The sequence below is a fragment of the Rattus norvegicus genome, chromosome 11, assembly GCF_021556685.1.
Source record: "Rattus norvegicus strain SHRSP/BbbUtx chromosome 11, alternate assembly SHRSP_T2T, whole genome shotgun sequence".
Taxonomy (NCBI): domain Eukaryota; kingdom Metazoa; phylum Chordata; class Mammalia; order Rodentia; family Muridae; genus Rattus; species Rattus norvegicus.
In genome coordinates this window covers 99,368,890-99,381,395 of record NC_141544.1, presented here as the reverse complement: position 1 = coordinate 99,381,395, position 12,506 = coordinate 99,368,890, and the positions used below count along the sequence as shown (strand labels likewise).

General features: G+C 39.5%; 1 protein-coding gene across 7 annotated transcripts in view; it reads right to left on the bottom strand.

Moving 5' to 3' along the window:
- Positions 1–12,506, bottom strand: part of LOC148002717 (uncharacterized) — a 61,448-nt gene that overhangs the window by 43,437 nt on the left and 5,505 nt on the right. For 2 of the 7 annotated variants that reach the window (XR_015633209.1, XR_015633210.1), the window contains exons 1-3: positions 11,554–11,817; positions 5,593–5,685; positions 1,076–1,190 (exon numbers count right to left, since the gene is read on the bottom strand). Coding sequence is in view for 2 of the 7 variants with exons in the window: in XM_087577247.1 (XP_087433373.1) it covers positions 1,076–1,190; positions 5,593–5,622 (145 nt within the window). In the remaining 5 variants the exon portion in view is untranslated. Of the gene's footprint in view, positions 1–1,075; positions 1,191–5,592; positions 5,686–11,553; positions 11,818–11,961; positions 12,214–12,506 lie in introns of those variants that run through there. The other 5 variants (XR_015633213.1, XM_087577246.1, XR_015633212.1 and 2 more) reach the window with 4 other exon arrangements.

The window sequence follows — 12,506 nt, the reverse complement described above, 5'->3', positions numbered from 1 at the left end:
ACTCTCAAAGAGGTAGTGGCCCATAGGTTGAGAACCATTGCTCTAAGTTTAAATTCACTTCTCCAATGCTTAGAGTACAACAGTCAACAAGTAAATGCTGCTTTCTGTGCCATGCCAAGAAGTTTAGTAAGGTAGAGCAGGTCAAGACCATGAAACTTGATGGGCAGACACCTGAGGCTTAGGTGACTCCCAGTTCCCTGCCAGACTCCTGACTTGGAATTCTTGCAATGGTTCTCACATAAAAGAGATGTGACCTGTTGTCATATAGGCCCAAAACAGAGTTCTCAATGCTAATGAGTTACCTAGAGGGCAGGAGGAGGGCTTAGCCACTAAGCTTCCCTTCCCAGATATTCTTCCCTCCCAAAGGTATTTACTGTCAGGCTCACCCTAAGAAGTGAGGTATGGTTATACACATCCATTTTCTGCCATGACCATAAACTGTTTAGAACCATGGACTGTCTCCACCACGGGGAGCCATGAAGAAGGCCTTTGCCTGCAGAGCTGCAGCCTAATCTCCTGTAAAAGGCCTCTCTGCACTCTTAAGTCACAACTGCCACTAACATTGAGGCCACCAAGCTAAAGACAATTATCTTTTCTGGGAATAGTCGGACCTGCCCTTTTCCCCCCAGGCCCTAGCTAGATGCTGTCCCCAGCCTATGGGCCTTGATTCTGTTTTCTGCTCTTCTGCAACTCCCAGTAGCACCTGGATGTCCAAGAGTCTGAGAACACCTTTGGCCCCAGCCTTGTCATGGCCAGGGAACCCCCGAACTAGCTTCTGCTTTCCCACACCTCAGACTGTGTTTTCCCACCCATTGAGAGGTCTTTCACAGCTTCCCTATAGTCCATCACCCATCCTGGCAGCAAAGGGGTTAAGTACAGTCCAACTTCCTATGTCTGTGCCCTATAGTGAGCAGGAATCATTACACTCCAGTCAGATTTTTTTTTTATATGGTTTGGCATTATAAGGCAGATATTGTAGAAACCAATTTATAGAATGCTACCATGAACAGTATTTCAGATTAGGATGACCTTCCTGAACATTTTCCATTAATGAGTAGCTCAGCATTAGACTCACCATGGTATTCATATGAACCATTGAATCTGTACAAGTGCTCTCTTACAAAGCAGCAAGTTTCTCTTGTAGCCTCAGTGAAGTTGTGAGTCTGATCCTTATCCCTCTGGTTCTGGTCCTTTTAAAAAAGTAAATGTACTTTTAAAAACTGAGCTGTGGTTTCTTTCTTGTAAGCTCATTCTCTGCTTAAATAAGCCAGTGGTCACCTTGATATTTGCCAGGAAAAATTCTCAGTGAAGTAAAATTTACTCCTCAGAGAAACAAATCTTCAGTTAGGGTTTCTCATTATGCCAAAGAACTAAGACACAGAAGACAGAACACTCTACTCAAGATTGTATAGTTGAACAGTAAAGATATTGGTAAGAGTATTGCTATACACACATGAAGATCTGAGTTTCAATTCCAGAACCCACAAAGGAACTGCCACATGAATGAATCAATGAACTTTTTTTTATTCATTTAGTTTTGTTTGTTTGTTTTGTTTGCTTTTGGAGTTAGGGTTTCACTATGTAGCCCTGGACAACCTGGAACTTGTTTTGTAGACTAAGCTGACCCTGGACTCAGGGAGATCCCTTACATCTGTTTTCCAGTGCTGGGATTAAAGGTGGGGGCAATCACTACCAGCTTAGTTTCTTTAAAAGCCCCTAAATACAATTCAATTATTTAATTAACTTGTGTTAATTAAAACTACAAATACCTTTAAAAATTTTTTCCTATAGTCTAATCATTGGTATCTTGAAGAACAGGTTTAAATTACAATTTAAAACACAGGTTTAAATGAAACACTGAACTAGCAAGTATCTTTTAAAGGAAAAGAACTTTTGTTAGCTGAGTTTCTTCAACAGTTCGACAAATGCTATTTATTAACCAATGAGGTAGAAAAGTCTTCATTTTCAGAAAAAGACAATTCTAAGCTGCAAAAATTTTAAAATATTGCTATTGACTTTTTCATACATAGATTCATGCCTTCCTTTACCCAAGTAAGAGTCAATAAGAGATAAAAAATACCACCAAGCAAATAATGATGAATGTTTTAGTTGGATCTTTAAAGAACAGCTGAAATACATGAAGTATCTCAAATTATACCTACTAATCATCCTTCCCAACTGTGAATATAGTTCACACCTGTAGCAGCTTGGATTTTCATGCTAATTATGTTACCCAAAACACCTGTTTACAGTGTCCTCTCCCTAGGTTAAAGGAAGCCTGCCCCCAATGGTCAATGGTTCAACAGGATGAAAGAGGAGGGATTGTTTTTTTTAAGAATTCCTGAGCAAGAAATGCAGGGCAGAGGAAGAAGGAATTCCATCATGAGAGAGGCATAGAACTCACCTTCATCATGAAGGGGAAGAGGGTGAGATGGCTAAAGCTCGCTCTCTTTCTCTCTCTCTCAGAGTGGGTTAACTATCTGCCTCTGCCTCTATATTCACCACTTGAAGGTAATAAGGAATATTGTCTTTTATAACTATTACTCTCCTTAAATGTCATCTAACTGTGACGTGATTCATTAAAACTTGAGGCTGAAAATTGTTCAGATGTGATCAAGAGATCAGTATAGAGAGCGATTCCTTACTAATAAGCCCTATGTGATTTATAACAACAGTTATAACAACAGTGCACTGACACTGACCATTTCCAAAGTATCTTCTATAGTATTTCATTATTTTAATCATTTGAACAAGTACTGTTATTACCACTTAAACAAAAAACAGATTAAATATGTTAAGACTTTTGCTTATTGTCCCACAGTTAATGAACATAAACTACTACAATCAAGCTGTGCTGTACTCTGCATGACTCCGTATTGTACGAATGTATGGCATTCCACCTTTTGAATCTGTTTTGAAGAGGGAGGGTGACTTTGAACTTGGGTGGACAAGCACATGTCACTACTATCTGTGTTCCATTACTCTCATACAGCACAGGTTGATGAATGACTTATTTCTGTCATTCAGCCTATAGACTTGGGACTGGTGAACTAGGACTATAGGACACATGATCATATTAAAATCATACCAGAAAACAGACATAAGAACTTATGAGACATATCAGGTCAAAGAAATTCCCCTCATTTGGGGCCATAAAGAGGACACCTAGATTAAGGAGGGTAAAGAGCCCATAAATTTGTCATATATGCACCTGTGTATGTATCAAAGTGTTAATGAGCTGAAAATTCTCAACTGGCTTCAGTTTAGCTTAGTTCCCATTGCAGGCACGGCCTAATTGAAATGTCATCTACCCATCCTACTGGCCTATCTTAAACTGCTGTACACCAGTCCATCCACTCACCCAAGCGTTTGTTTAGTTTCTTGCTTCACCTTGCTCCTGAAACCAAACTAAGATGCTGTAGCCAGGCTTTATGTCTGTAACCAGAAGCCTCCCACAGACTTCCAGCTGTCTGTTATCTTAACAGATATAATCAATTCTGCATTTCTATCAGTTTCCTAGATTTGGCCTCTCAGGCCTTTTTAAAACTTCTGTCTCTTAAACCATTTATAGCCATTATACAACTTAAATATATACACATAGATATATTTACTATGTGATGTGTGATCTGAGTTAATGTTACTTAAGAAGATTGGAATTTACCTGGAGTCAGTGCTCAGTGGTTCAGAGCACAACTGCTCTTCTAGGGCTCCTGAGTTCAATTTCTAACAACCACATGGTGGCTCACAACCATCTGTAATGAGATCTGATGCCCACTTCTGGTGTGTCTGAAGACAGCTACTGTGTGTGTGTGTGTGTGTGTGTGTGTGTGTGTGTGTGTGTACATATATTAAACAAATCTTTTTTAAAAGATTAGAATTTTAAAAATGCATAATTTCCTTGGCAATAAGGACAGAGACTCTGGTAAAACATTGCCAGTGTAATCATCACACTTTGTAAATTTATTGTTATTAAATACTTTTTGACACTGTAGAAAGACATAACTATGTTCATCTGTTTCTGACTTCATATACCTCAAATATAGATTGAATTAGTCACTTTGGGTGTGATGGTTTGTAAATGTTTGGACTAGGGAGTGGCACAATTAGAAAGTGTGGCCCTGTGGGAGTGGGTGTGTTACTGGGATTGTGGCTGTAAGACCTTTATCCTAGCTGTCTGGAAGTCAGTCTTCCATTAGCAGTCTTCAAATAAAGATGTAGAATTCTCAGCTCTGCCTGCATCATGTCTGCCTAATACTGCCATGTTCCTGCCTTGAAGATACTGGACTGAACCTCTGAATCTGTAAGCCAGCTCCAAATAAATGTTTTCCTTTAAAAAGACTTGCCTTGGTCATGGTGTCTGTTCACAGCAGTAAAACCCTAAGACATTGGGCTAGTAGAAAAAATTTGCTACAGACATGTGGCTTCAATAAAAGCCCTTCTCCATGTCCTGGCAACTGAGCAAATCAAGATGATGCGGATGCTAAGTGGACTCTTTCTAGCTTGCAGGTAGGTGGCTTACATCCCAGTTACTGATCTTCTTTGACACAGGAAGAGACAGGGAATAAGCTCTCTACCGTCTGTCTCTCACTTTGAGGGCACAAATACCATCATGAGACTACACCCTTAGGATTTCACCTAAAGCTCATTAATTCTCAAAGACTACATTTCCAGATAGTATATTGTTTGGGGGTTTGAATACATGAATGTGAGGACTCACCTCCCACAAAGGGTTTTGTTTCTGTGCATACTCTTGTTTTTGCTGAGTTCCATAAATATGTGCTTTGACTAACTATGATGAAGATGTATCTCTCTGACTTCAAAAGACACTGCAGAAGAAAGTACAAGATTTTCTCTTGTACCAAAAACAATATGTGGTAGCATCATGAAGGGATGCAAAGTATGTATCATATGTGCTAGCTAGATCTTCCAGGAACAAGAAGATTGGATACATTTGTGTGAAGCAAGGCAAATAGAGGAACTAATTCACCAAATAATTATTAGGTTATAACATGACCACAATTGTTTGACTTCCCGAACAAATGGATCTAGGTTCAGACCATGGCTCCTAGATGTCGAAGTTTAGGACTTTTGTCAGTTTACTCCAAGCTCTTTAAGGTTTATTTTCTTCAACTCTAGAATAGGAGTATTCAAAAGCACTTATTCCCCAAGTTTTTAAAATGGCTTTTTAATGAGGTAATGCATTCACTGGTGCTCCACAGAAGACCAAGAACTCTGTAAATCTCTCAAGTGCATAGCTATTAAAAAAAACAAACAAACAATATAAACACAAAACAAAAAACAAACAAACAAACAAACAAAAAACCCACAGAATTACAGTGAAATAAGAAAAGAATCCAAGTCCCAGATGTCCTGGATTATTTGAGGAAAAGGTCTGTTTCAAATTATTTTTCAGTTACCTTTCTGAGAACTGATCAGTTCTCAAAGTTTAGTAATTTCAGAAAGCTCAAGGAGAAAAGCACTCACACTAAAAATGAATAAGGTTTAACCAGAGTTAGTCTGAGTGGACATTATGAGTTTTCATGTGGGTCTTTTCCTCCAACATGAGAGCTAATGAAAATAAGCCATACTCACAGTCTCTGTTGCCCAGTGGCCTGGCTCCATGATAGCCCTATGATGAGTGGTCCTGGTGCTTTGGCGTTCAGCAAAAGCTTGGATTTAGCAAAGCTGAAATCATGGATGAAATAGAATCAGTGTTTAAAGACTCATGCTAATTTTCCTTCCTGTTTAACAAAAATAAAGAATAGGAGAAGTCCAAATTATGTGGACCCTTAAGACTATATGATTACAGATACTGCACAAGTAAACACATTCTTTCCTCCTAGGCAAGGGAACCCAACATCATCTCCAGGACAGTGCAGGCCAGTCTACCAATAAAAGCTGCAAACCTACCAGAGGGGTTTCATAGCTGTGTCTGGCCAATAGTAGACCATCCATGGACCCAAGTGATAGCTCTATGGAAAAAATAGGCTGAAGGCTTACAGTCACCAGTTTCTGGCAAAGTCTGACTTTAGAAGGGAGCTCTTAAATATGGGAACCAGGATCCAGGGTGTGTTGAGGGAAGGGGAATCAGAAACCTGAGACACAGACTCTGGAGACCAGCATCAAAGTGCAGATCTACTTTGTTATGCAACAACAAGCATTTTTATAGAGTCTTTGGGCCAATGGGGAATTGACTTGAACTCTGGAATAGGTGACCATCCCACAGACACTGGGGAGATGCCAGGCCGAGGGACTTCCATAAAGATGGGAAGAAGCAACTATCCTATTCTGGACCCATTCTGAGGTTCTACTAGTTTGGCAGGATCCTCTATTATATGTCAGAAGGTATGCCGGCTGACATATGCACTCATACTTTTAGAGTAGTATGGAAGCCTCTTTGCTAGTCCACCATGCCCTACCCAGTATAGATTCAATATAATGTCCATGAAATTTCCAACACAATTCATCACATAAATTGAAAGGACAGTTCTTAGTTTCATATGGAAACAAGTACAAACAAACAAACAAAACAAAACAGGCCGGTTAAGGATCTTGAAGAATTAAAGAACCAGTAGAGGAATCACCATCCTTCACCTCAAACTATACTACATGATAATGGCATAAAGCAGACACGTTAATCAGTGGAATTGAAGATGGAGACAACACTCTACATATCTACAGATACCTGACTTTTGATAAAGAAGCCAAAAATACACATTAGAGGAAAAAGACAGCATCTTCAACAAATAGTGCTGATCAAACTGGATGGCTGTATGAGTATAGAGTCCTGCCATGCAGAAAACTCAACCCAAATGCATCAGGAACTCAACATAGGGCCAGATATCCTGAATCAGATGCAAGATAAAGTAGGGAATGACTTTTAACTCATTGGGACAGGGAAATATTTTCTTCACAGAACAGCAACAGTTCAGACACTAAGAATATAATAAATAAGACCTCAGGAAACTGAAAAGCTTCTGTAAGAAAATGGACACCATCATTCAGACAAAGTAGCAGACTGCAGAATGGGAAAGGATTTTTACAAACTACATATTCAATGAAAAATTAATATCTAAAGTATATGAAGAACTAAAACAAACAAATGAAAAATTGAGCACCAATTAAAAACTGGGTTATGGAACTAAACACAGAATCTGAAAAAAAAGAGAGAAAAAGGAAACACAAATGGCTGAGAAGTACTTAGGGAACTTTTCAACATCCTTAGTCACTGAGGAAATGCAAACAAACTATCTTTCAATTTATTTTAACACCCATCAGAATGCCCAATATGAGTAAAACAAATTACAGCTCATGTTGGCAAACATACAGGATAGGGGGACACTTATCCATTGGTGGTGGGAATACAGACTTTTATGTCTACTATAGAAAGTGGTATGACAGTTCTTCAGGAAGCTAGTAAATAAATCTATCTCAAGACTTACCTGTACAACTCTTGGGTATATATCCAAAAGATGCTTCTTCCTACTACAGCAGTACACTTGCTCAACCATGTTCACTGTTGCTCTATTCATAATAGCCAGAAATTGCAAACACTTTATATGTGGTACATCTATATAGTGAAGTACTATCCAGTATTAGCCAGTCATTACCAGAAAAAAAAGACACCACAAAATTTACAGGTAAACTGATGAAACTAGGAAAAAAAATCATCCTGAGGTATCCCAGACTAAGAAAGATGAATATGGTATGTATTCACTTAAAAGTAGATGTTGGTTAACTATTATGGCCTTAATAAGCAGGTGTTATTTGTATAACAATTGAAGTGAGGCATAGAGCAAAGAACTGGGCACTGGGGGAGAAGGATCTTCCTAGGAAGGGGAAATAGAATAGTGATTTATTGACACAGAATGATGACTAAAATGGGAGGATCAAATGAGGAGAAGTGATGTGGGGAGGAAGGGAGATACAGTGAGAAACAGCTAAAATTAAGGGCCATTGGAGGACCCACATGAAACTTAATAGAGTAGGAGTTTCTAAATATATATATGAAATCTATATTGGAATAACCAGTTGCAGGAGACAAAGCCCCAATTAGACATCTTTTACTACCAAATAAAATATCTAATGCTGGATTATGCCTAATCAAGTTGTTGGCCAAAGGGGCTCCACAGAAAATACAAATAAGCCAGAGTATTGCCAAGGCTACTGGTTGCTCTCCACAAATTGAGGGTAAAGACCTATTGCTGAAGACAACACCTATATAACTCACTAAAGACAGAGAAGTCAAGTTGGCGTCTACTAGAACCCTCACCCCCTACCGACTACTTCATGGTATTGGAGGTTACTGTGCACACTGCCCAAAGAAAAAAGGAAAAACCAACCCAGCAACAAACCCTGGTATCTACAATGGGAATGATCTACCTGCCTACAATACATGTGTACAATAGTGACACAAAGTTTGTGGGAATAACCAACCAATATCTGACTGCATTTAAGACTCACTCCATGAGATGAAACCTATGCTCAATACTGCTTGAGTAGCACAAAACCTGGGAGTATAAAGGCTATGGACATAGGAAAAAAAAACAAGTACTGTTATTCTGCTAAAGCAACATAGCAATAAAATGACACCAAATGAGAAGTCACTTGCAGCTATTATGCTATATAGATAGATCAGTGTCTTGCTCCGCTATCATCAGAGAAATTTTCTCCTTCAGTGGATGAGAATAAATACCAAGACCATAACTGGACCTTGTGCAGATTGTAAAGTACCTTGGAACACTCAGTCCTAAATGGATGTCTCCATCAAATCCCTCCCTTCAGGGCTCAGGAATCTCTCTGGCAGAGGAGACAGAAATAGTGTTAAAGGCAGAGGTGCTGGAGGGCATCAAGGAAATAAGTCCTGCTAAACACATATGAATTCACAGAAATTGTGGCAGCATCCAAAGGGACTGCAGAGATTTGGGACAGATGTGTTCCTAGAGCTAAGAGGTAAAGTAGACATGGTCCCTCATTCTTAGTCCAGAAGCTATCACCAATTGCTAACCACTTGCAAAAAGAATTAGTTTTTTTTTCCAGCAGAGAATCACTGTGTACACAATCCACACTTAAGGGCAGGCTCCATGCCCAGCAGTAAATGGCCAACACAGAACAAATTCAATATTATTTTTGGAGGAATTTTCTCTCACAATGCGTTGTCTGCTGTTTTGTTTTTTAAATTTATAGATCTTTCGTGTATATATTATGGTTTCTGATTTTGTTTTTATGGGTTTTCTGTGTGTGTAGAAGATATATATATATATATATAGTGTGTGTGTTTTCTTTGGCTCTTTTTCCATTTTGTTCTATTTTGGTTTATTATTTATTACTTATTATTATTATTTATTAATTATCCAAAAGAGACAATCAAATTTACCTGTATGTGTTTTACCTAATATTCATCAGTTTAAAAAAAGAAATAATACAGTGTATTAGAAAGCAGAGTGGTAAATGCAGGACTGAAGGTAGACCCCTTCAGTCCATCAGCTGATATAGTCACTTGGCAGTGTGTGTGTGTGTGTCATAAAGAACCAAAGCACAGAAATGGACACCAGATCCTTCTTATTTCTTCTGCATAATTAATGCTCTCAGAAACTCCAGATTCTGGTTGAAGGGTGAATTCTTAAGGCACATCAAGATAAAGAAGAGAGGTTGTATGTGTCAGACATTTGATGTCCATGGTCTCCCAGGCTTATTAGTCCCTGCATAACTAGAGATTTATGTAGTTTCAGACATATCTATGTTCTGAAAAGGGAAATGTGATTCCCCAGTTGGAGTACTTGACAAAGCATCTCACTTGTGAGTCTCAACAAAATCATGTAGGAAATTAAACCTTCACAGAGCATCAGGTCCTGAGTGTCAATCAGGGCTGAAGAGCATGTGCCTACATCAGATGGTTTGTGTCACCTGTAACTATGGCTCCAAGGATGATCTGACATTTTTTACCCCCGATAAGCATCTGCACTCATGTGAGCTTGTGCAGATGAGAGACTAAGAGTTAGATTCCCTGGTAGCCAGACTCAAGGGGGAGGTGGAGGGTAAGTAATAAAGGTGCTGAACTTCCAAGATATCACTTTTTTACCTTTCCGACTCAAGACTGACAGCTTAAAACAAAGGTATTGTGGGCATTTGTCTCCCATCAGCTGGATCCCCGCTCTTGGACCTGCTCAACAAGTGCAAAGAGGAATAGTTCTGGGCCAATCAACCATCCTATTTTTCTTCAAACTGATCAACCATAAATTAGGGATGGGAAAACTCCTCAAAGACTTAAAAAAACACCTAGCCCTTGCGAAGAGACTGGATTTTCAGTCTTCGACTGTTTCTCTCTGCTACTGTCTGTGATGTTCACTATTTCTTCACTGACTACCTGCTGTGCTCAGGTTTTCCTCCTATAATTCTGTAAATGGCAGTAAATGAACCCAATCAAGACCCCTAGACTTTAATTAAAATATTTAAAAATGAATCTTTGTTTTTAAGATTGCTTCTTCCCAGAACAGTGCAGAATAGACAAGGAGAATACTCACATGTCTGTGGCTCGAACTTTTTCCTGAGCAGAATACTTTCAAACAGTGTTCATCCTCTTTTTGACTTGTAAGTGTCTTAAATAAAAAACTGTTTGGATGAGGGCGACTGTCTCACATCTTCTAAAAGTGGCATTAGAATCCTGTGATCAGTAGCCATCCCCAGAAAGTGACAGCATCAATCTTTGGACAGGCCAAATTGTAGTGAGATTAAAGCCTGTGAAACAATCATCTAACTAGCCAGAAAGGCAGGATTTTGTAGGAACCACGTGACACATATCTTGCTGAAGCACATTTCAATAAATTGGTTTCACTATCTGCTGAAAGCCACACAGACAGCACTACATATGGAAACACTGCCCTATGGCTCAGAGCTTCGGGGCACAAACTGGGAGCTAAGGAAAGGATTGAGGCCTCAAGATGGGCTTGCCAATTGACAAAGCCCCAAAACCTCCAACCGGTACTCAGGTAGTAGAATACCCTAAAAGTTTTTCATGCTGGTCAACAGATGTGAACCTATTATTGCTCTCATTGCCTAAATCTGTTCTTCAAAATGATATCCAGCAGCACCAAAGAAGAACACACACTGAATACTGCTTTTGAAGAATAAAACAAAACAAAATAAAAACCACACATAGAAGCACACAAACAGAGGCATGCATGAACCCTGAATGTCTAATCTATTAACTGTTTTGAGGGGTTTATTTTTATTGAAAATAGGAACAAGAAAATTGGGAACATAAGCCTTCTTAACAATTTTTAAAACAACTGAATCATGAAGTCAGCCGTCTGATATGAATGATCATCATTCTTTTAAAGCTCGTATGTTGCATTTTCTTTTACAACAATTTGATTTTATGATACAAAGTAGAATACCCAACATTGAAATACTCAATCCTTTCAGTGACTAACTAACATGTTAAAAATAAAACTTGATGATTATAAGTAGAAGATGTAGATATAATTCCAGCAATTTCCCCAGCCCTTCCTGCCAAGACATTCTGACACTCCAAAACACAGACCCAGCACTTACCACACAAAGTCCAAACAGCTGACCCTGGGATTGATGGATGCTCAACATTTTCCCACATAGTGTGGGAAACCCAAGGGAGCAAATCCTCAGCCTGAAATTGCTTTATGAATTATTCTTGCATCTCATCCATACACCCCCCAAGTTATTCTTCTGTTGGCAAAGTGCTGACATAACAAGAGATGGCAGCCTGAATTTCCCTGGCTGGAAGGACCCCAGTCAAAGAAGTAGATCCCCTCTAGTCTGTGAGAGTCCACTTTTAATTGTGGGACTTTGGAGGAAGCTCCACCCTGCAGCTTGTTACTCTGAGACAGTGTCAACATGGATGATTTAATCATCAGATGGTAAAACCTTGTTTAAAGGACAGATGCTACATAATGGATCTTTAAGTTCCAAAGCAATGGAAAATACCTTAGTGACTTCTAGGCAGCTGACTTGAAGGGTGGCAGTCCTTTGCTTGCAGGAGTTTGTCTTGTCTGCACAGGCCCAGGAAGCACCAGGTGCTTCCCAGTCATTAGCTTTTTTCAGTGAGCAGCTGCAGTTTCAGTAAGTGACTAGAAGAAAGCTACTGAGCAAACAAGTCACCAGGCCACTAGCCTGCAGCTCTCTATACAAGACAACTTCTGATGCCAGTGTACAAAGGACAGGACTTCTCCATGGTATGAATAAAGACAAGGTTTTTATTGTAGATATGAGGAACAGTACAACCTGAGGCATCTGGAAGAGACCAGAACAGAGAGATAAAGTAGTAAATTAAACATGACCAGCAGACTGAACTGGGCCATGGGGGATGGTGCAATAGAGGAAGGCCAAGAGAGAGGGCCAAGAGAGAGGGGGCCAAGAGGACCAAGAGCCAAGAGGATCAAGAGGATGCGTAGCCAAAATGGTAGGGTTAAATAGGAATGATAAGCTGCGGGAATGGAAGCCCCTGAGCTGCAGAAGTCTAGGGTAGGGGC